The following is a 25,167-nucleotide window of genomic DNA, read 5'->3' as shown; positions in this document are numbered from 1 at the left end:
AGAACCAACCCCGCCCCTCCCCCCCCCACGCTCTTTTTTTTTCCCGCGCGCTCCGCCGATGACGTCACCGCAACCGCGAGCGCGCGTGGGGGGTGGGGTGGGGGGGGTGGGGGGGGGGGGCCGCTTCTGCCCGGAACTTCCCACGCCTCGCCCCTCCCCCCATCCCCATCCCCTTCCCGCCCCTCCCCCACCCTTCCCGCCCCTCCCCCCACACCCTCAAACACCTTCCTGCCCCTCCCCCACCCCCCAAAACCTTTCCCGCCCCTCCCCCACCCCCTCAAACACCTTCCTGCCCCTCCCCCATCTCCCCAAAACCTTTCCCGCCCCTCCCCCACCCCCTCAAACCCCTTCCCACCCCTCCCCCATCTCCCCAAAACTCCTTCCCGCCCCTCCCCCACCCTTCCCACCCCTCCCCCCACCCCCTCAAACCTCTTCCCGCCCCTCCCCCACCCCCTCAAACCCCTTCCCGCCCCTCCCCCATCTCCCCAAAACCCTTCCCACCCCTCCCCCACCCTTCCCGCCCCTCCCCCCACCCCCCTCCCGCCCCTCCCCCACCCTCCCCCCCCCAAAACTTCTCCATTTCTCGGGTTCCGCTGGGGCCGCGATGGCGCCGGGGCCGCTCCTGGCGCTGCTGCTGGGGACAGGTGGGGACGGACGGACGGACGGACGGACGGACACTGGGGATGGACAGACGGACACTGGGGACACCGGGGACGGATGGACGGACGGACGGACAGCGGGGATGGACAGACGGACATGGGGATGGACACTGGGGACACTGGGGACAGGTGGGGACGGACGGACGGACGGACGGACAGCGGGGATGGACACTGGGGAGGGACACTGGGGACAGGTGGGGACGGACGGACGGACGGACAGCGGGGATGGACACTGGGGACACTGGGGATGGACACTGGGGATGGACACTGGGGACACTGGGGACAGGTGGGGACGGACGGACGGACGGACGGACAGCGGGGATGGACAGACGGACACTGGGGATGGACAGACGGACAGTGGGGATGGACAGATGGACACTGGGGAGGGACACTGGGGACAGGTGGGGACGGACGGACGGACGGACGGACGGACAGCGGGGATGGACAGACGGACACTGGGGACACTGGGGATGGACAGATGGACACCGGGGATGGACAGACGGACACTGGGGACACTGGGGATGGACAGACGAACACTGGGGATGGACAGATGGACATTGGGGATGGACAGACGGACATTGGGGACACCGGGGATGGACAGACGGACACTGGGGATGGACAGACGGACACTGGGGTTGGACAGATGGACATGGGGATGGACAGACGGACACTGGGGATGGACAGATGGACATTGGGGACACCGGGGATGGACAGACGGACACTGGGGATGGACAGACGGACATGGGGATGGACACAGGGATGGACAGACGGACACAGGGATGGACACTGGGGTGGACAGGTGGACACTGGGGACAGGTGGGGATGGACAGGCGGACATTGGGGTTGGGATGGACACCTGGACATTGGGATGGACAGATGGACATTGGGGTGGACACCTGGACATTGGGGTTGGGATGGACACCTGGACATTGGGGTGGACACCTGGACATTGGAGACCCCCCTGGACATTGGGGCTGGGGTGGACAGATGGACACTGGAGACACCCCTGGACATTGGGGTGGACACCTGGACACTGTGGCCACATCCGGACACTGGGGTTGGGATGGACAGATGGACACTGGGGTGGACACCTGGACACTGGGGTTGGGATGGACAGATGGACATTGGGGTGGACACCTGGACACTGGGGACAGGTGGACACTGGGGTTGGGATGGACAGATGGACACTGGGGTGGACACCTGGACACTGTGGCCACCCCTGGACACTGGGGTTGGGGTGGACAGCTGGACACTGTGGCCACCCCTGGACACTGGGGTTGGGGTGGACAGCTGGACACTGTGGCCACCCCTGGACACTGGGGTTGGGGTGGACAGATGGACACTGGGGTGGACACCTGGACATTGGGGTGGACACCTGGACACTGGGGACAGGTGGACACTGGGGTTGGGATGGACAGATGGACACTGGGGTGGACACCTGGACACTGTGGCCACCCCTGGACACTGGGGTTGGGGTGGACACCTGGACACTGGGGACAGGTGGACATTGGGGTTGGGATGGACACCTGGACACTGGGGTGGACAGCTGGACACTGTGGCCACATCCGGACACTGGGGTTGGGATGGACAGATGGACATTGGGGTTGGGATGGACAGATGGACACTGGAGACACCCCTGGACATTGGGGTGGACACCTGGACACTGTGGCCACCCCTGGACACTGGGGTTGGGATGGACAGATGGACACTGGGGTGGACACCTGGACACTGTGGCCACCCCTGGACACTGGGGTTGGGGTGGACACCTGGACATTGGGGTGGACACCTGGACATTGGAGACCCCCCTGGACATTGGGGTTGGGATGGACAGATGGACACTGGAGACACCCCTGGACATTGGGGTTGGGATGGACAGATGGACATTGGGGTGGACACCTGGACACTGGGGTTGGGATGGACACCTGGACATTGGGGTTGGGGTGGACAGATGGACACTGGAGACACCCCTGGACATTGGGGTGGACACCTGGACACTGTGGCCACATCCGGACACTGGGGTTGGGATGGACAGATGGACACTGGGGTGGACACCTGGACATTGGAGACCCCCCTGGACACTGGGGTTGGGGTGGACAGATGGACATTGGGATGGACAGATGGACATTGGGGTGGACACCTGGACATTGGAGACCCCCCTGGACATTGGGGCTGGGGTGGACAGATGGACACTGGAGACACCCCTGGACATTGGGGTGGACACCTGGACACTGTGGCCACATCCGGACACTGGGGTTGGGATGGACAGATGGACATTGGGGTGGACACCTGGACATTGGAGACCCCCCTGGACATTGGGGTGGACACCTGGACATTGGGGACAGGTGGACACTGGGGTTGGGATGGACAGATGGACACTGGGGTGGACAGCTGGACACTGTGGCCACCCCTGGACACTGGGGTTGGGATGGACAGATGGACACTGGGGTGGACACCTGGACACTGGGGTGGACACCTGGACACTGTGGCCACCCCTGGACACTGGGGTTGGGGTGGACACCTGGGCTCAGGTGACCCCTCCCAGGTGACCCCTCCCCCACCCCCCAGCGCTGAGCTCCTGCGGGTTGGACCTGGAGACCCCGACGCTGTTCCGCGGTGACCCCGGCGGCGCTTTCGGCGCCAGCGTGGCCCAGTTCGGCACCGGCGACGACGGATGGTAAACGGCCCCAAAATCCACCCAAAACCTGACCAAAATCTGACCAAAATCCACCCAAAATCCACCCAAAATATCCCCAAAATCCACCCAAAATCTACCCAAAATATCCCCAAAATATCCCCAAAATCTGCCCAAAATATCCCCAAAATCCACCCAAAACCTGACCAAAATCTGACCAAAATCCACCCAAAATATCCCCAAAATCCACCCAAAATATCCCCAAAATCCACCCAAAATATCCCCAAAATCTGCCCAAAATCCACCCAAAATATCCCCAAAATCCACCCAAAACCTGACCAAAATCCACCCAAAATCCACCCAAAATCTGCCCAAAATCCACCCAAAATATCCCCAAAATCCACCCAAAACCTGACCAAAATCTGACCAAAACCTGACCAAAATCTGACCAAAATCCACCCAAAACCTGACCAAAATCAACCCAAAATCTGACCAAAACCTGACCAAAATCCACCCAAAATAGCCCCAAAATCTGACCAAAACCTGACCAAAATCTGACCAAAATATCCCCAAAATCAACCAAAAATATCCCCAAAATCTGACCAAAATCCACCCAAAATATCCCCAAAATCTGCCCAAAACCTGACCAAAATCTGACCAAAATCCACCCAAAATACCCCCAAAATATCCTCAAAATCTGACCAAATCTGACCAAAATCTGACCCAAACCCGCCCAAAATCCACCCAAAATCCACCCAAAATATCCCCAAAACCTGACCAAAATATCCCAAAAACCTGACCAAAATCCACCCAAAATCCACCCAAAATATCCCCAAAATCAACCCAAAATATCCCCAAAATCCACCCAAAACCTGACCAAAATCTGACCAAAATCCACCCAAAACCTGACCAAAATATCCCCAAAACCTGACCAAAATCCACCCAAAATCCACCCAAAATATCCCCAAAATCCACCCAAAATATCCCCAAAATCTGACCAAAATCTGACCAAAATCCACCCAAAATATCCCCAAAATATCCCCAAAATCTGACCAAAACCCACCCAAAATCCACCCAAAATCCACCCAAAATATCCCCAAAATCTGCCCAAAATCCATCCAAAATATCCCCAAAATCTGACCAAAACCTGCCCAAAATCAACCCAAAATATCCTCAAAATCCAACCAAAATCCACCCAAAATATCCCCAAAATCCACCCAAAACCTGCCCAAAATCAACCCAAAATATCTCCAAAATATCCTCAAAATATCCTCAAAATTTGACCAAAAGCTGCCCAAAATATCCCCAAAATCAACCCAAAAAATCCCCAAAATCCACCCAAAAAATCCCCAAAATCTGACCAAAATCAACCCAAAATCAACCCAAAATATCCCAAAAATATCTCAAAAATATCCCCAAAGTCTGCCCAAAATCCGCCCAAAATCAACCCAAAATTCCCCAAAATCCACCCAAAATCCATCCAAAATATCCCCAAAATCTGCCCTGAATGTCCCAAAAATATCCCCAAAATCTGACCAAAACCCACCCAAAATCCACCCAAAACCTGAATAAAATATCCCCAAAATCTGCCCAAAATTTGCCCAAAATCCACCCCAAATCCACTCAAAAATTGAATAAAATATCCCCAAAATCTGCCCAAAATCTGCCCAAAATATCCCCAAAATCTGACAAAAATATCTCCAAAATCTGCCCAAAATTGTCCCAAAAATATCCTCAAAATATTCCCAAATTTCCTCACATTTTCCCCAAATTCCCCCGAATTTCCCCCAAAATTCCCTTTTTTATTTTGCCCAGATTCCCCCAAATTTTCCCCAAAATTCCCTTTTTTATTTTGCCCAAATTCCCCCCAAAATTCCCATTTCATTTTCCCCAAATTCCCCCAAATTTCCCCCAAAATTCCCTTTTTTATTTTTCCCAAATTCCCCCGAATTTCCCCCAAAATTCCCTTTTTTATTTTGCCCAAATTCCCCTGAATTTCCCCCAAAATTCCCTTTTTTATTTTGCCCAAATTCCCCCCAAAATTCCCATTTCATTTTCCCCAAATTCCCCCGAATTTCCCCCAAAATTCCCTTTTTTATTTGCCCAAATTCCCCCAAAAATTCCCTTTTTATTTTCCCCAAATTCCCCCGAATTCCCCCAAAAATTCCCATTTAATTTTTCCCAAATTCCCCGGAATTCCCCCCAAAATTCCCATTTAATTTTTCCCAAATTCCCCCGAATTTCCCCCAAAATTCCCTTTTTTATTTTTCCCAAATTTCCCCCAAAATTCCCTTTTTTATTTTCCCCAAATTCCCCCGAATTTCCCCCAAAATTCCCTTTTTTATTTTTCCCAAATTCCCCCAAAATTCCCTTTTTTATTTTGCCCAAATTCCCCTGAATTTCCCCCAAAATTCCCTTTTTTATTTTGCCCAAATTCCCCCGAATTTCCCCCAAAATTCCCTTTTTTATTTTCCCCAAATTCCCCCGAATTTCCCCCAAAATTCCCTTTTTTATTTTTCCCAAATTCCCCCGAATTTCCCCCAAAATTCCCATTTAATTTTTCCCAAATTTCCCCTAAAATTCCCATTTAATTTTTCCCGAATTTCCCCCAAAATTCCCATTTTTATTTTGCCCAAATTCCCCGGAATTTCCCCCAAAAGGCTCCTGGTCGGGGCCCCCCTGGATCGCGGCGACTCCGACTCCGGCGCCGTTTACGGCTGCGGCTTCCGCTCCGGAAAGTGCCGGAAACTTCCGCTCACAGGTCAGACCCCTCCCCAAATTTACACCCCCAAAAAATTCCCAAAATTTGGGGTTTTCACCCTAAAAAATTACAAAAAAAATTTGGGTGAAAAACCCCAAAAAAATTCCAAAAAAAAATCAAAAAAATTGGGGTGAGAAACCAAAAAAATTCCCAAAAAATTCCCCCAAAATTCCCAAAAAATTCCCCCAAAATTCCCAAAAAATTACCAAAAAATTACCAAAAAATTCCCAAAAATTTCGGGTGAAAACCCCCAAAAATCCAAAAAAAATCCCAAAAAATTCCCAAGAAATTGGGATGAAAACCCCCCAAAAATTGGGGCTAAAACCCCCCCAAAATTCCCCAAAATTTGGGGTGAAAACCCCCAAAAATTCCCAAAAAATTCCCCCAAAAATACCAAAAATTTGGGGTGAAAAACCAAAAAAATTCACCAAAAATTCCAAAAAAATTCCCAAACAATTGGGGTGAAAACCCCAAAAATTCCCAAAAAATTCCCCAAAAATTGGGGCAAAAACCCCCCCAAAATTCCCCAAAATTTGGGGTGAAAACTGCCAAAAGTTCCAAAAAAATTCCCCAAAAAAATACCAAAAATTTGGGGTGAAAACCCCAAAATTCCAAAAAAATTCCCCAAAAAATCCCAAAAATCTGGGGTGAAAAACCAAAAAAATTCCCAAAAAATTTCCCAAAAATTCCCCAAAAAATTCCCCAAAAATTCCTCAAAAAATTCCCAAGAAATTGGGATGAAAACCCCCCAAAATTCCCCAAAAATTGGGGTGAAAACCCAAAAAATTCTAAAAAAATCGGGGTGAAAACCCCAAAAAAATAAAAAAAGAAATGGGGTGAAAAGCCCCCAAAATTGGGGTGAAAACCCCCAAAAAATCACCCCAAAAATTGGGGTGAAAAACCACAAAAAATTCCCAAAAATTTGGGGTGAAAACTCCCAAAAATTCCCCAAAAATTCCCAAATATTGGGGTGAAAACCCCCCCAAAATTGGGGCAAAACCCCCCCAAAAATCCCCCCCAAAATTGGGGTTTTCACCCTAAAAAATTACCAAAAAATTTGGAGTGAAAACACAAAAAAATTCCCAAAAAATTGGGGTGAAAACCCCCAAAAAATCCCCAAAAATTGGTTGAAAACCCAAAAAATTCTAAAAAAATTGGGGTGAAAAGCCCCAAAAATTCCCAAAAAATTGGTTAAAAAACCCAAAAAAAGTCAAAAAAATTGGGGTGAAAAACCCCAAAAATTCCCCCAAAAATTCCAAAAAAATCCCCCAAAATCCCCCAAAAATCCCAAAAAAATCCCCAAAAAATCCCCCAAAAATTCCCAAAAAATTCCTAAAAAATTCCCCAAAAAATTCTTAAAAATTCCCCAAAAATTTCCCCCAAAATTCCAAAAAATTCCCAAAAAAATTCCCAAAAAATTTTGGTTCCAGGACCACCCGGAGCGGTCAATTCCTCGCTGGGGTTGGCGTTGGCGGCCGGAGAGGACGCGGCGTTGGTGAGACCCCGGATTTTGGGGAGGGGGGGTTTTGGGTTGGACCCCCCCAAATTTTTTGGGGGGGGGTGTTGGGTGATTTTTGGGAGGTTTTACCCCAAAATTTGGGGGTTGGAGGTCCGAAAATTGGGGTTTTTAGGAGGTTTTATCCCAAAATTTGGAGGTTGGAACCCAAAAATTGGATTTTTTTAGGAGGTTTTACCCCAAAATTTGGGATTTTGTGGAACATTGAGGAGGTGGAACATCAAAAATGGGATTTTTAGGAGGTTTTTACCCCAAAATTTGGGGTTTGGAACCCAAAACTTGGATTTTTTCAGGAGGTTTTACCCCAAAATTTGGGATTTTGTGGAACACTGAGGAGGTGGAACATCAAAAATGGGATTTTTAGGAGGTCTTACCCCAAAATTTGGGGTTTGGAGGTCCAAAAATTGGATTTTTTTAGGAGGTTTTACCCCAAAATTTGGGGGTTTGAGGTCCGAAAATTGGGTTTTTTGGGAGGTTTTACCCCAAAATTTGGGGTTTGGAACCCAAAATTTGGATTTTTTCAAGAGCTTTTATCCTAAAATTTGGAGGTTGGAACCCAAAACTTGGATTTTTTTAGGAGGTTTTACCCCAAAATTTGGGATTTTGTGGAACACTGAGGAGGTGGAACATCAAAAATGGGATTTTTAGGAGGTTTTACCCCAAAATTTGGGGGTTGGAGGTCCGAAAATTGGGTTTTTTGGGAGGTTTTACCCCAAAATTTGGGATTTTGTGGAACATTGAGGAGGTGGAACATCAAAAATGGGATTTTTAGGAGGTTTTATCCCAAAATTTGGGGGTTGGAACCCAAAAATTTGATTTTTTTAGGTTTTACCCCAAAATTTTGGGGTTTTTAGGAGGTTTTACCCCAAAATTTGTGTTTTTGGTAGAACATCAAGGAGGTGGAACCCCAAAACTTGGATTTTCAGGAGGTTTCACCCCAAAATTTTGGGGTTTTTTTGCACATCCAGGAGGTGGAACCCCAAAAATTGGATTTTTAAGAGGTTTCACCCCAAAATTTTGGGGTTTTTTGGAGGTTTCACCCAAATTTGTGTTTTTGGTAGAACATCAAGGAGGTGGAACCCCAAAACTTGGATTTTCAGGAGGTTTCACCCCAAAATTTTGGGGTTTTTTTGCACATTGAGGAGGTGGAACCCCAAAAATTGGTTTTTCAGGCGGTTTCACCCCAAAATTTTGGGGTTTTTTGGAGGTTTCACCCAAATTTGTGTTTTTGGTAGAACATCAAGGAGGTGGAACCCCAAAACTTGGATTTTCAGGAGGTTTCACCCCAAAATTTTGGGGTTTTTTTGCACATTGAGGAGGTGGAACCCCAAAAATTGGTTTTTCAGGCGGTTTCACCCCAAAATTTTGGGGTTTTTTGGAGGTTTCACCCAAATTTGTGTTTTTGGTAGAACATCCAGGAGGTGGAACCCCAAATATTGGGTTTTTAAGAGGTTTCACCCCAAAATTTTGGGGTTTTTTTGCACATCCATGAGGTGGAACCCCAAAAATTGGTTTTTCAGGAGGTTTCACCCCAAAATTTTGGGGTTTTTTAGAGGTCTCACCCAAATTTGTGTTTTTGGTAGAACATCCAGGAGGTGGAACCCCAAAAATTGGATTTTTAAGAGGTTTCACCCCAAAATTTTGGGGTTTTTTTGAGGTTTCACCCAAATTTGTGTTTTTGGTAGAACATCCAGGAGGTGGAACCCCAAATTTCTTTCCCGAGGGACTTTGGCCCCCGGGATTTTGGGATTTGACCCAAAATTGACTTTTTTGAGGTGAAATCGAGGTTGACCCCGCCCAAAATGTGACCCCACCCCCCTCCAGGTGTGTGGCCCCACCTCCCCCCAGGTGTGCGGGGTCAATGTCCATCTCAACGGCTTCTGCGTCCAGCTGGACTCCGCCCTGCGGCCGGTCCGGAGCCTCCCGGAGAAATTCCCAGGTAGGGGGTGGTCAGTGGTCATCGTGGTCACTCATGGCCGTGGATGTTGACCATTGGCCACCCCAGTGGTCATCGTGGTCACTTATGGCCATGGACGTTGACCATTGACCACTCCAGTGGTCATCGTGGTCACTCATGGCCATGGACATTGACCATTGACCACTCCAGTGGTCATCGTGGTCACTCATGGCCGTGGGCGTGGAGTGGTCACCTGGTGGTCATCGTGGTCACTTATGGCCATGGATGTTGACCATTGACCACTCCAGTGGTCATCGTGGTCACTCATGGCCGTGGATGTTGACCATTGACCACTCCAGTGGTCATCGTGGTCACTCGTGGCTGTGGACATTGACCATTGACCACCCCAGTGGTCATCGTGGTCACTCGTGGCCATGGTCACTCATGGCTGTGGTCACTCAGGGCCATGGTCACTCGGTGAAGTGGTCACTCCTGGCCGTGGTCACTCATGGACGTGGTCACCCATGACCATGGTCATCCATGACCGTGGTCACTCATGGCTGTGATCACTCATGGTTGTGGTCACTCCTGGCCATGGTCACTCCTGGCCGTGGTCACTCATGGCCGTGGTCACCCACAACCATGGTCACCCATGACCATGGTCACTCCTGGCTGTGGTCACTCTGTCCGCAGAGTGTCCGAAGCTCTCGCTGGACATCGCCTTCCTGGTGGACGGCTCGGGCAGCATCGCCAGCAGCGACTTCGAGACCATGAAGAGCTTCATCGCCGAGGTCATGCGGCGCTTCCGCCGCGCCGACGCCCAGGTAACGCCCACCTGGCCACCGCTGGCCACCTCCCTGGTCACCTCGGGGGTCACCTCGCCGGTCAGCTGGGCTGGGCTGGAGTGGTGGCCACCCCTGTGGTCATCCTGGGTCATTTGTGGTCATGGGTGTTGAGTGGTGACCACCTCAATGGTCATTCATGTCCATGGATGATGAGTGGTGGCCACCCCTGTGGTCATCTTGGTCATTTGTGTCCATGGACATGGAGTGGTGACCACCCCAATGGTCATCTTGGTCATTGATCTCCATGGACGTTGACCATTGACCACCCCAATGGTCATCTTGGTCATTGATCTCCATGGATGTTGACCATTGACCACCCCAATGGTCATCTTGGTCATTGATCTCCACGGACATTGAGTGGTGACCACCCCAATGGTCATCTTGGTCATTGATCTCCATGGACGTTGAGTGGTGGCCACCCCTGTGGTCATCTTGGGTCATTTGTGGCCATGGATGTTGAGTGGTGACCACCCCAATGGTCATCTTGGTCATTGATCTCCATGGACGTTGACCATTGACCACCCCAATGGTTATCTTGGTCATTGATCTCCATGGACGTTGACCATTGACCACCCCCATGGTCATCTTGGTCATTGATCTCCATGGACATTGAGTGGTGGCCACCCCAATGGTCATCTTGGTCATTGATCTCCATGGACGTTGAGTGGTGGCCACCCCTGTGGTCATCTTGGGTCATTTGTGGCCATGGGTGTTGAGTGGTGGCCACCCCTGTGGTCATCTTGGTCATTGATCTCCACGGACATTGAGTGGTGACCACCCCTGTGGTCATCTTGGGTCATTTGTGGTCATGGGTGTTGAGTGGTGACCACCCCTGTGGTCATCTTGGGTCATTTGTGGTCATGGGTGTGGAGTGGTGACCACCTCAATGGTCATTCATGTCCATGGATGATGAGTGGTGGCCACCCCTGTGGTCATCTTGGTCATTCATCTCCATGGGTGTTGAGTGGTGACCACCTCAATGGTCATTCACATCCATGGACATTGACCACTGACCACCCTAGTGGTCATCTTGGTCATTCATGTCATGGATGTGGTCACCCTCAATGGTCATCTTGGTCATTGATCTCCACGGACATTGAGTGGTGACCACCCCAGTGGTCATCTTGGGTCATTCATGGCCATGGGTGTGGAGTGGTCACCCTCAATGGTCATCTTGGTCATTCATCTCCATGGACGTTGACCACTGACCACCCAATGGTCATCTTGGTCATTCGTGTCCATGGATGTTGAGTGGTGACCACCCAGTGGTCATCTTGGGTCATTCATGGCCATGGGTGTGGAGTGGTCACCCTCAATGGTCATCTTGGTCATTCATCTCCATGGACGTTGACCACTGACCACCCAATGGTCATCCTGGTAATTTGTGACCATGGACGTTGACCATTGACCACCCAATGGTCATCCTGGTCATTCGTCTCCATGGACACCAAGTGGTAACCACCCAATGACCACTGACCACCGAAGGTCATCCACCGGTGGCTGCTGGGGCTGGTCCGGAGTGACCGCTCCGGTGGTCACTCGGTGTCCATCTGTCCAGTTCTCCCTCACGCAGTTCTCGAACGCGATCCAGACCCACTTTGACTTCCGGACCTTCCGGAACATTCTGGACCCCGCCCGGCTCCTCCGGAACGTCCGGCAGCTCCGCGGCCCCACCCACACGGCCACGGCCATCCGGACAGTGCTGTGAGTGACCGCTGACCGCTGACCACCCCACTGACCACCCCAATGACCACTGACCGCTGACTGCTCCTCCGGCCACGGCCATCCGGACAGTGCTGTGAGTGACCACTGACCTCTGACCACCCCACTGACCACCCCAATGACCACTGACTGCTGACCACTGACCACTCCACTGACCACTGACTGCTGACCGCTGCTCCAGCCATGGCCATCCGGACAGTGCTGTGAGTGACCACTGACCGCTGACCACCCCACTGACCACCCCAATGACCACTGACCACTGACCACTGACCACTGACCACCCCACTGACCACTGACCACTGACCGCTGACTGCTCCTCCGGCCACGGCCATCCGGACAGTGCTGTGAGTGACCACTGACCGCTGACCGCTGACCACTGACCGCTGACCCCACTGACCACCACTGACCGCTGACTGCTCCTCTGGCCACGGCCATCCGGACAGTGCTGTGAGTGACCACTGACCGCTGACTGCTGACCGCTGACCACCACTGACCACCCCAATGACCACTGACTGCTGACCACTGACCACTGACCACTGTCCACTGACCACTCACTGACCACTGACCACTGACCGCTGACCATTCACTGACCACTGACCACTGTCCACTGACCACTCACTGACCACTGACCGCTCAGGCAGGAGATGTTCACGGCCGGCCGCGGCGCTCGGTCCAGCCACTGCTGACCACTGACCACTGACCACTGACCACTGACCACTGTCCACTGACCACTCACTGACCACTGACCACTGACCACTGACCACTGACCACTGACCACTCACTGACCACTGACCACTGACCACTGACCACTGACCACTCGCTGACCACTGACCGCTCAGGCAGGAGATGTTCACGGCCGGCCGCGGCGCTCGGTCCAGTCACTGCTGACCACTGACCACTGACCCCTGTCCACTGTCCACTGACCACTCACTGACCACTGACCACCCACTCACCACTGACCACTGACCACTGACCACTCACTGACCACTGTCCACTGACCATTCACTGACCGCTGACCGCTCAGGCAGGAGATGTTCACGGCCGGCCGCGGCGCTCGGTCCAGTCACTGCTGACCACTGACCACTGACCACTGACCACTGACCACTCACTGACCACTGACCACTCACTGACCACTGACCACTGACCACTGACCACTGACCACTGACCATTCACTGACCGCTGACCGCTCAGGCAGGAGATGTTCACGGCCGGCCGCGGCGCTCGGTCCGGCGCCCGGCGGATCCTGGTGGTGGTGACCGATGGCCAGAAGTTCGGGGACAGCCTGGAGTACTCGGACGTCATCCCGCTGGCCGAAGCCATGGCGGTCACTCGCTACGCCATCGGGGTGAGCGGCGCTCAGCGCTTCTGTCCGGCTGTCCGTGTCCAGCTGTCCGTGTCTGGACAGATGTCCGCCCTTGGCCAGCTGTCCATCCATGTCCAGCTGTCCATCCGTGTCCACCTTTCCATCCGTGTCATCCATGTCCAGCTGTCCATCCGTGTCCATCCATGTCCAGCTGTCCCTCTGTGTCCATCCATGTCCAGCTGTCCATCTGTGTCCATGCATGTCCAGCTGTCCATCTGTGTCCATCTGTGTCCAGTTGTCCATCCATGTCCAGCTGTCCATCCGTGTCCATCCGTGTCCAGCTGTCCCTCTGTGTCCATCCATGTCCAGCTATCCATCTGTGTCCATCCATGTCCAGCTGTCCATCTGTGTCCATCCATGTGCAGATGTCCATCCGTGTCATCCATGTCCAGCTGTCCATCCGTGTCCATCCATGTCCAGCTGTCCATCTGTGTCCATCCATGTCCAGCTGTCCATCTGTGTCCATTCATGTCCAGCTGTCCATCCATGTCCACCTGTCCATCCATGTCCAGCTGTCCATCCATGTCCATCCATGTCCAGTTGTCCATTCATGTCCATCCATGTCCATCCATGTCCATCCATGTCCACCTGTCCATACATGTCCATCCATGTCCATCCATGTCCAGCTGTCCATCCATGTCCATCCATGTCCACCTGTCCATGTCCATCCATGTCCACCTGTCCATCCATGTCCAGCTGTCCATCTGTGTCCATTCATGTCCACCTGTCCATCCATGTCCATCCATGTCCACCTGTCCACCTCACCTGTCCATCCATGTCCACCTCACCTGTCCATCCATGTCCACCTGTCCATCCATGTCCACCTGTCCATGTCCACCTGTCCACCTCACCTGTCCACCTCACCTGTCCACCTCACCTGTCCACCTCACCTGTCCATCCATGTCCACCTGTCCATGTCCACCTGTCCATGTCCACCTGTCCACCTCACCTGTCCACCTCACCTGTCCACCTCACCTGTCCATCCATGTCCACCTGTCCATGTCCACCTGTCCACCTCACCTGTCCATGTCCACCTGTCCACCTCACCTGTCCATGTCCACCTGTCCATGTCCACCTGTCCACCTCACCTGTCCACCTCACCTGTCCAGGTGGGCGGGGCGTTCCAGTCCCCCCAGGCCCGTCAGGAGCTCCTGGCCGTGGCCTCAAGCTCCGCCCACGTTTTCCATCCATGTCCACCTGTTCATCCATGTCCACCTGTCCATGTCCACCTGTCCATCCATGTCCATCCATGTCCACCTGCCCATGTCCACCTGTCCATGTCCATCCATGTCCACCTGTCCATGTCCACCTGTCTCACCTGTCCATGTCCACCTGTCCATGTCCACCTGTCCACCTCACCTGTCCATGTCCAGCTGTCCATCCATGTCCACCTGTCCACCTCACCTGTCCACCTCACCTGTCCATGTCCACCTGTCCATCCATGTCCACCTGTCCACGTCCACCTGTCCACCTCACCTGTCCATGTCCAGCTGTCCATCCATGTCCACCTGTCCACCTCACCTGTCCACCTCACCTGTCCATGTCCACCTGTCCATCCATGTCCACCTGTCCACCTCACCTGTCCACCTCACCTGTCCATGTCCACCTGTCCATCCATGTCCATCCATGTCCATCCATGTCCATCCATGTCCACCTGTCCATGTCCACCTGTCCACCTCACCTGTCTCACCTGTCCACCTCACCTGTCCAGGTGGGCGGGGCGTTCCAGTCCCCCCAGGCCCGTCAGGAGCTCCTGGCCGTGGCCTCAAGCTCCGCCCACGTTTTCCATCCATGTCCACCTGTCCATCCATGTCCACCTGTCCATCCATGTCCACCTGTCCACCTCACCTGTCCACCTCACCTGTCCACCTCACCTGTCCACCTCACCTGTCCAGGTGGGCGGGGCGTTCCAGTCCCCCCAGGCCCGTCAGGAGCTCCTGGCCGTGGCCTCAAGCTCCGCCCACGTTTTCCGCGTCGACACCTTCGGGGCCCTGGAGGGGATCCAGAGCGAGCTCCAGGAGAAGATCTTCGCCATCGAGGGTACCTGGGCACACCTGGGCACACCTGGGCACACCTGGGGACACCTGGGGACACCTGGGGACACCTGGGGACACACCTGAGCACACCTGGGCACACCTGGGGACACCTGGGCACACCTGGGGACACCTGAGATACACCTGAGCACACCTGGGCACACCTGGGACACACCTGGGACACACCTGGGGACACCTGGGGACACCTGGGGACACCTTCGGGGCCCTGGAGGGGATCCAGAGCGAGCTCCAGGAGAAGATCTTCGCCATCGAGGGTACCTGGGCACACCTGGGGACACCTGGGCACACCTGGGGACACCTGAGATACACCTGGGGGGGATAAAAACACACCTGGAGACACCTGGGACACACCTGGGGACACCTTCGGGGCCCTGGAGGGGATCCAGAGCGAGCTCCAGGAGAAGATCTTCGCCATCGAGGGTACCTGAGCACACCTGGGCACACCTGGGGATACCTGGGGACACCTGGGGACACCTGGGCACACCTGGGCACACCTGGGACACACCTGGGACACACCTGGGGACACCTGGGACACACCTGGGGGGGATAAAAACACACCTGAGACACACCTGGGGGTACCTGGGCACACCTGAGCACACCTGAGACACACCTGGGCACACCTGGGCACACCTGGGCACACCTGGGCACACACCTGGGGACACCTGGGACACACCTGGGGGGGATAAAAACACACCTGAGACACACCTGGGGGTACCTGGGCACACCTGAGCACACCTGAGACACACCTGGGCACACCTGAGCACACCTGAGACACACCTGGGGACACCTGGGACACACCTGGGGACACCTGGGACACACCTGGGACACACCTGGGCACACCTGGGGACACCTGGGACACACCTGGGACACACCTGGGCACACCTGGGGACACCTGGGACACACCTGGGACACACCTGGGCACACCTGGGGACACCTGGGACACACCTGGGCACACCTGGACACACCTGGGACACACCTGGGGACACCTGGGGGGGATAAAAACACACCTGGGACACACCTGGGACACACCTGGGGACACCTGGGGGTACCTGGGGACACACCTGGGGACACCTGGGGGGGATAAAAACACACCTGGGACACACCTGGGACACACCTGGGCACACCTGGGACACACCTGGGCACACCTGGGTTCTCACCTGTCCCTCACCTGTCCCTCACCTGTCCCAGGTACGCACTCTGCCCTCAGCAGCTCCTTCCAGCTGGAGATGGCCCAGGAGGGATTCAGCGCCGCCCTGACCCCGGTAGGTGACCTTTGACCCCGGTAGGTGACCCCTGACCTTTGACCTTTGACCCCGGTAGGTGACCCCTGACCTTTGACCCCACTGACCCTTGACCTTTGACCCCACTGACCCCTCTGACCTTTGACCTTTGGCCCATGCCCACTGATCCCCACTGACCTTTGACCTTTTTGACCTTTGACCTCTTGTACCTCTGACCCCTTTGACCCCCGCTGACCTTTGATCTTTGACCCCACTGACCCCACTGACCTTTGACCTCTTGGACCTTTGACCCCACTGACCCTTGACCTCTCACCCCTCTGACCCCACTGACCCCGCTGACCTTTGACCCCACTGACCTTTGACCCCTCTAACCCCGCTGACCCCCTCTGACCTTTGACCTTTGACCCCTGCCCACTGATCCCTGACCCCTCTGACCTCTCTGACCCCCTGACTCCACTGACCCCTGACCTTTGACCCCTTTGACCTTCATCCCCTGGGACCTTTGACCCCAGGACCTTCGACCCCTGGGACCTTTGACCCCTGGGACCTTTGACCTTTGACCCCTGTGACCTTTGACCCCTGTGACCTTTGACCTTTGACCCCCTCCAGGCCGGTCCGGCCCTGGGAGCCGTCGGCGCCTTCGATTGGTCCGGAGGGGTTCTGCTCTACGGCGGGGGAGGGGCGGCCACCTTCCTCAACGGCTCCGGGCCACACCTGGGGACACCTGGGACACACCTGGGCACACCTGGGGGACACCTGGGGACACCTGGGGGACACCTGGGGACACCTGGGGGACACCTGGGCACACCTGGAGAACACCTGGACACACCTGGAGAGCACCTGGACGGCGCCGGGGACATGAGGGACGCTTACCTGGGTAAGGAGGGGACACCTGGGAGGGGTTTGGGGGGGGTCAGGGGTCACCTGTGCGGGTGGAGAGGCTCAAAATTCACACCTGGGGGGGAGAAATTGGGTGAAATCTCCCAAAATTCATTTGGAACGGCCCAAAATTCACACCTGGGGGGGGAAATTTGGGTGAAATCCCCCAAAATTCACCTGGAATGGTCCAAAATTCACACCGGGGGGGGGAAAACTCACCTGGAACCCCCAAAATTCACACCTGGGGGGGGGAAATTTGGGTAAAATCCCCCAAAATTCATTTGGAACGGCCCAAAATTCACACCTGGGGGGGAAAAATCACCTGGAACCCCCAAAATTCACACCTGGGGGGGGAAAATTCACCTGGAATGGTCCAAAATTCACACCTGGGGGGGAAAACTCACCTGGAATGGCCCAAAATTCACACCTGGGGGGGGAAAATTCACCTGGAACCCCCAAAATTCACACCTGGGGGGGGAATTCACCTGGAACCCCCAAAATTCACACCTGGGGGGGGAATTTGGGTGAAATCCCCCAAAATTCACCTGGAATGGTCCAAAATTCACACCTGGGGGGGAGAAATTGGGTGAAATCCCCCAAAATTCACATGGAATGGTCCAAAACTCACCTGGAATGGCCCAAAATTCACACCTGGGGGGGGAAAACTCACCTGGAATGGTCCAAAATTCACACCTGGGGGGGGAATTCACCTGGAACCCCCAAAATTCACACCTGGGGGGGAAAAATTGGGTGAAATCCCCCAAAATTCATTTGGAATGGTCCAAAATTCACACCTGGGGGGGAAATTCACCCTCAATGACCACTGACCATCACTGGTCACTCAGGGTCACTCAGTGGTCACTCAGGGTCACTCAGGGGTCACTCAGCGGTCACTCAGCGGTCACTCAGTGGTCACTCAGTGGTTACTGTGGTCACTCAGCGGTCACTCAGTGGTCACTCAGTGGTCAGTGGTCACTCAGTGGTCACTCAGTGGTCACTCAGCGGTCACTCAGTGGTCACTCAGTGGTTACTGTGGTCACTCAGCGGTCACTCAGTGGTCACTCAGTGGTCAGTGGTCACTCGGTCACTCAGTGGTCACTCAGCAGTCACTCAGGGGTCACTCAGCGGTCAGTGGTCACTCAGTGGTCACTCAGCGGTCACTCAGCGGTCACTCAGTGGTCACTCAGTGTTCACTGTGGTCACTCAGCGGTCACTCAGTGGTCACTCAGTGTTCACTGTGGTCACTCAGTGGTCACTCAGCGGTCAGTGGTCACTCAGGGTCACTCAGCGGTCACTCAGCGGTCACTCAGCGGTCACTCAGCGGTCACTCAGCGGTCAGTGGTCACTCAGTGGTCACTCAGCGGTCACTCAGCGGTCAGCGGTCACTCAGTGGTCACTCAGGGGTCACTCAGCGGTCACTCAGTGGTCAGTGGTCACTCAGGGTCACTCAGCGGTCACTCAGCGGTCAGTGGTCACTCAGTGGTCACTCCGTGTCCGCAGGGTACTCGGCCGTGGCCGTGCGTTGGGGTCACTCCTGGGGTCTGGCCCTGGGCGCTCCCAGGTGGGGTCACCTGGGCAGGGTCATCGTCCTCCGCTCCGGCCACACCTGGACACTGCAGGCCCAGGCCAGCGGCCGGCAGGTGAGCTCACCTGGGGTCACCTGGGGTCACCTGGGGGTCACCTGGGGTCACCTGGGGGTCATTTGGGGTCACCTGGGGTCATTTGGGGTCACCTGGGGGTCACCTGGGGTCATCTGGGGTCATTTAGGGTCACCTGGGACAGGTGAGCTCACCTGGGGTCACCTGGGGGTCACCTGGGGGTCACCTGGGGTCATCTGGGGGTCATCTGGGACAGGTGAGGTCACCTGGGGTTACCTGGGGGTCACCTGGGGGTCACCTGGGGTCACCTGGGGTCACCTGAACATCACCTGGGGACATCTGGGGTCACCTGATGGTCATTTGGGGTCACCTGGGGGTCACCTGGGGTCACCTGGGGGTCACCTGAGCTCACCTGAGCTCACCTGGGGGGTCTCACCTGTTCCTCCCCCCCCCTCCCCAGGTGGGCTCCTATTTCGGGGCGTCGCTGCTGGCCCTGGAGCCCCGCCCAGGTGAGCCCCGCCCAGGTGAGCCCGGCCCAGGTGAGCCCCGCCCAGGTGAGCCCCGCCCAGGTGAGCCCCGCCCAGGTGAGCCCCTGCGGCTCCTGGTGGGGGCGCCCCTGTTCTACGGGGGGGGCAGCGGCGGCCGAGTGGAGCTGTGCGAGCTGCAGGTGAGACACACCTGGACAGGTGAGACACACCTGGGGGAGGTGAGACACACCTGGGGCAGGTGAGGGACACCTGGGACAGGTGAGGGACACCTGGACAGGTGAGACACACCTGGGGGACACCTGGGGCAGGTGAGGAACCCCTGGGACAGGTGAGACACACCTGGGACAGGTGAGACACACCTGGACAGGTGAGACACACCTGGGACAGGTGAGACACACCTGGGGGAGGTGAGACACACCTGGGACAGGTGAGACACACCTGGGACAGGTGAGGGACACCTGGACAGGTGAGACACACCTGGACAGGTGAGGGACACCTGGGGCAGGTGAGGGACACCTGGGACAGGTGAGGGACACCTGGGGCAGGTGAGGGACACCTGGGACAGGTGAGACACACCTGGACAGGTGAGGGACACCTGGGGGGTCTCAGATGTCCCTCACCTGTCTCACTCATCTCACCTGTCCCTCACCTGTCCCACCTCACCTGTCCCTCCCCAGAACCCTCACCTGTCTCACCTGTTCCATCTCACCTGTCCCACCTCACCTGTCCCACCTCACCTGTCCCATCCCCAGAGCCCTCACCTGTCTCACCTGTCCCATCTCACCTGTCCAATCCCACCCATCCCACCTCACCTGTCTCACCTCACCTGTCTCACCTGTCCCACCTCACCTGTCCAATCTCACCTGCCCCCTCACCTGTCCAATCCCCTCCCCCACCCTCACCTGTCCCCTCTCACCTGTCCCAATCCCACCTGTCCCAGTCTCACCTGTCCCCTCTCACCTGTCCTCTCACCTGTCTCACCTGTCCAATCTCACCTGTCCCCCCTCACCTGTCCCCTCTCACCTGTCCCAATCCCACCTGTCCCAGTCTCACCTGTCCCCTCTCACCTGTCCCCCTTCACCTGTCTCACCTGTCCCCTCTCACCTGTCCCCTCTCACCTGTCCCCCCTCACCTGTCCCCCCTCACCTGTCCAATCTCACCTGTCCCGTCTCACCTGTCCCCTCTCACCTGTCCCAATCCCACCTGTCCCCTCTCACCTGTCCCAATCTCACCTGTCCCGTCTCACCTGTCCCCTCTCACCTGTCCCAATCTCACCTGTCCCGTCTCACCTGTCCCCTCTCACCTGTCCCAATCTCACCTGTCCCCTCTCACCTGTCCCGTCTCACCTGTCCCAATCTCACCTGTCCCCACCTCACCTGTCCCCTCTCACCTGTCCCCTCTCACCTGTCCCCTCTCACCTGTCCCCCCTCACCTGTCCCGTCTCACCTGTCCCATCCCCCACCCTCACCTGTCCCCTCTCACCTGTCCCACCTCACCTGTCCCCTCTCACCTGTCCCCTCTCACCTGTCCCAATCCCACCTGTCCCAATCTCACCTGTCCCAACCTCACCTGTCCCCACCTCACCTGTCCCATCTCACCTGTCTCAATCTCACCTGTCCCCTCTCACCTGTCCCACCTCACCTGTCCCAATCTCACCTGTCACCTCTCTCCTGTTCCAATCTCACCTGTCCAGTCCCACCTGTCCCACCTCACCTGTCTCACCTGTCCCCCTCACCTGTCCAATCCCCTCCCCCACCCTCACCTGTCCCCTCTCACCTGTCTCACCTGTCCCCTCTCACCTGTCCCCTCTCACCTGTCCCCACCTCACCTGTCCCATCTCACCTGTCTCACCTGTCCCCCTCACCTGTCCCCAGGGCTCTCACCTGCGCTGTCACCTGTCCCTGCGGGGCTCACCTGGGCAGCCCCTGGGCCGTTTCGGGGCCAGCCTGGCTCACCTGGGCGACCTGGACGGGGACAGGTGGCCCGAGGTGGCCGTGGGGGCTCCCCTGGAGGACGACGGCAGCGGCGCCGTTTACCTGTTCAGGGGCGCACCTGGAGGGGTCAGCGCCGAGGGCGGACAGGTGAGGCACACCTGGACAGGTGAGGGATACACCTGGACAGGTGAGGGACATACCTGGGGACACCTGGGGACACCTGGGATACACCTGGGAGCACCTGGGACAGGTGAGGGACACCTGGGAACACCTGGGGACACCTGGGGACACCTGGGGACACCTGGGACAGGTGAGGGACACCTGGGACAGGTGAGGGACACACCTGGGGACACCTGGGGACACCTGGGGAACACCTGGGGACACCTGGGGACACCTGGGGAACACCTGGGGACACCTGGGACAGGTGAGGGACACCTGGACAGGTGAGGGACACACCTGGGGACACCTGGGGACATCTGGGACACCTGGGGACACCTGGGGAACACCTGGGGAACACCTGGACAGGTGAGGGACACACCTGGGGACACCTGGGGACACCTGGGGACACCTGGGGACACCTGGGAGAGGTGAGGGACACACCTGGGGACACCTGGGGACACCTGGGGACACCTGGGAGAGGTGAGGGACACACCTGGGGACACCTGGGGACACCTGGGACAGGTGAGGGACACACCTGGGATACACCTGGGGACATCTGGAGACACCTGGGGACTCTTGGGGAACACCTGGGGACACCTGGGACAGGTGAGGCACACCTGGACAGGTGAGGGACACACCTGGGGACACCTGGGGACACCTGGGACAGGTGAGACACACCTGGACAGGTGAGGGACACACCTGGGGACACCTGGGGGACACCTGGGGAACACCTGGACAGGTGAGGGACACACCTGGGGACACCTGGGCACACCTGGGGACACCTGGGACAGGTGAGACACACCTGGGTGGGGGGAGGGTCCCACCTGTCTCACCTGTTCCATCTCACCTGTCCCACCTGTATGACGTCATCTGTCTCTCTCACCTGTGTGACGTCACCTGTCTCTCTCACCTGTCTCACCTGTCCCATCTCACCTGTGTGACCTCACCTGTGTGACCTCACCTGTGTGATGTCACCTGTCCCACCTGTGTGACGTCACCTGTGTGACGTCACCTGTCCCACCTGTGTGACGTCACTTGTCTCACCTGTCCCATCTCACCTGTCTCTCTCACCTGTGTGACCTCACCTGTCCCACCTCACCTGTGTGACCTCACCTGTCTCTCTCACCTGTGTGACCTCACCTGTCTCTCTCACCTGTCCCATCTCACCTGTGTGACCTCACCTGTCTCTCTCACCTGTCTCTCTCACCTGTGTGACCTCACCTGTCTCTCTCACCTGTCTCACCTGTCTCTCTCACCTGTGTGACCTCACCTGTGTGACGTCACCTGTCTCACCTGTCTCTCTCACCTGTTCCAGCGCATTCCGGGCTCCAGGTTCCCGTCCCAGCCCAAATTTTTCGGCCAATCCCTGAGCGGCGGCCGCGACCTGAGCGGGGATCACCTGCCCGACCTGGCCGTGGGGGCGTGGGGACAGGTGCTGCTGCTCAGGTGAGTCCAGGTGACCCCGAACACACCTGAAAACACCCGAAAACACCCAAAATTCACCCGAAAACACCCAAAATTCACCTGGAACCGCCCAAAATTCACCTGGAACCGCCCAAAATTCACCTGAACTCACCTGAGTCCCCACGGGGACAGGTGCTGCTGCTCAGGTGAGTCCAGGTGACCCTGAAAACACCTGAAAACACCTGAAAACACCCAAAATTCACCCAAAACCACCCAAAATTCACCCAAAAACACCCAAAATTCACCTGGAACCGCCCAAAATTCACCTGAACTCACCTGAGTCCCCACGGGGACAGGTGCTGCTGCTCAGGTGAGTCCAGGTGACCCCGAACACACCTGAAAACACCCGAAATTCACCTGAAAACACCCGAAATTCACCTGAAAACACCCAAAATTCACCCGAAAACACCCAAAATTCACCTGGAACCGCCCAAAATTCACCTGGAACCGCCCAAAATTCACCCAAAATTCACCTGAGCTCACCTGAGTCACCCCAAACCCCCACGGGGACAGGTGCTGCTGCTCAGGTGAGTCCAGGTGACCCCGGAAACACCTGAAAACACCCGAAAACACCCAAAATTCACCTGAAAACATCCAAAATTCACCTGAAACTGCCCAAAATTCACCTGGAACCGCCCAAAATTCACCTGGAAACACCCAAAATTCACCTGGAACCGCCCAAAATTCACCTGAACTCACCTGAGTCCCCACGGGGACAGGTGCTGCTGCTCAGGTGAATCCAGGTGACCCTGAAACACCTGAAAACACCCGAAATTCACCCAAAAACACCCAAAATTCACCTGAAACTGCCCAAAATTCACCCAAAATTCACCTGGAACTCACCTGAGTCACCCCAAACCCCCACGGGGACAGGTGCTGCTGCTCAGGTGACTCCAGGTGACCTCGAACACACCTGAAAACACCCGAAATTCACCCAAAAACACCCAAAATTCACCTGGAACCGCCCAAAATTCACCTGGAACCGCCCAAAATTCACCTGAACTCACCTGAGTCCCCACGGGGACAGGTGCTGCTGCTCAGGTGAGTCCAGGTGACCCCGGAAACACCTGAAAACACCCGAAATTCACCCGAAAACACCCAAAATTCACCTGGAACCGCCCAAAATTCACCTGAACTCACCTGAGTCCCCACGGGGACAGGTGCTGCTGCTCAGGTGAGTCCAGGTGACCCCGAACACACCTGAAAACACCTGAAAACCCCCAAAATTCACCCAAAACCACCCAAAATTCACCTGGAACCACCCAAAATTCACCTGAACTCACCTGAGTCCCCATGGGGACAGGTGCTGCTGCTCAGGTGAGTCCAGGTGACCCTGAAAACACCTGAAAACACCCGAAAACACCTGAAAACACCCAAAATTCACCCAAAAACACCCAAAATTCACCCAAAAACACCCAAAATTCACCTGGAACCGCCCAAAATTCACCTGAACTCACCTGAGTCACCCCAAACCCCCATGGGGACAGGTGCTGCTGCTCAGGTGAGTCCAGGTGACCCTGAACACACCTGAAAACACCCGAAATTCACCCAAAAACACCCAAAATTCACCTGAAAACACCCAAAATTCACCTGAACTCACCTGAGTCACCCCAAACCCCCACGGGGACAGGTGCTGCTGCTCAGGTGAGTCCAGGTGACCCCGGAAACACCTGAAAACACCCGAAATTCACCTGGAAACACCCAAAATTCACCCAAAACCACCCAAAATTCACCTGAAACTGCCCAAAATTCACCTGGAACCGCCCAAAATTCACCTGGAAACACCCAAAATTCACCTGGAACCGCCCAAAATTCACCTGGAACTCACCTGAACTCACCTGAGTCCCCACGGGGACAGGTGCTGCTGCTCAGGTGAGTCGAGGTGACCCCGAACACACCTGAAAACACCTGAAATTCACCAGAAAACACCCAAAATTCACCTGAAAACACCCAAA

At 55.5% G+C, this 25,167-nt stretch overlaps 1 protein-coding gene across 1 annotated transcript in view; it reads left to right on the top strand.

Annotated features, from left to right (window-relative positions):
- Window positions 1-571: 571 nt before the first annotated feature.
- Window positions 572-25,167, top strand: part of LOC111943885 (integrin alpha-X-like) — a 50,899-nt gene continuing 26,303 nt past the window's right edge. Inside the window, exons 1-15 of the mRNA XM_086872149.1 lie at window positions 572-644; window positions 3,225-3,333; window positions 5,952-6,052; window positions 7,483-7,547; window positions 9,393-9,507; window positions 10,159-10,289; window positions 11,869-12,014; window positions 13,224-13,377; window positions 15,291-15,435; window positions 16,638-16,711; window positions 17,300-17,567; window positions 19,070-19,209; window positions 19,628-19,834; window positions 21,530-21,736; window positions 23,064-23,194. Of these exons, the coding sequence (XP_086728275.1) occupies window positions 605-644; window positions 3,225-3,333; window positions 5,952-6,052; window positions 7,483-7,547; window positions 9,393-9,507; window positions 10,159-10,289; window positions 11,869-12,014; window positions 13,224-13,377; window positions 15,291-15,435; window positions 16,638-16,711; window positions 17,300-17,567; window positions 19,070-19,209; window positions 19,628-19,834; window positions 21,530-21,736; window positions 23,064-23,194 (2,033 nt within the window). The 5' untranslated portion in view covers window positions 572-604. The remainder of the gene's footprint in view (window positions 645-3,224; window positions 3,334-5,951; window positions 6,053-7,482; window positions 7,548-9,392; window positions 9,508-10,158; window positions 10,290-11,868; window positions 12,015-13,223; window positions 13,378-15,290; window positions 15,436-16,637; window positions 16,712-17,299; window positions 17,568-19,069; window positions 19,210-19,627; window positions 19,835-21,529; window positions 21,737-23,063; window positions 23,195-25,167) is intronic.

Source organism: Cyanistes caeruleus, chromosome 39 (genome assembly GCF_971803275.1).
Source record: "Cyanistes caeruleus chromosome 39, bCyaCae1.hap1.1, whole genome shotgun sequence".
In the NCBI taxonomy this organism is placed as follows: Eukaryota; Metazoa; Chordata; class Aves; order Passeriformes; family Paridae; genus Cyanistes; species Cyanistes caeruleus.
Note: the sequence above shows the minus strand (reverse complement) of the source record. Positions and strands in the feature narration are given on the sequence as shown.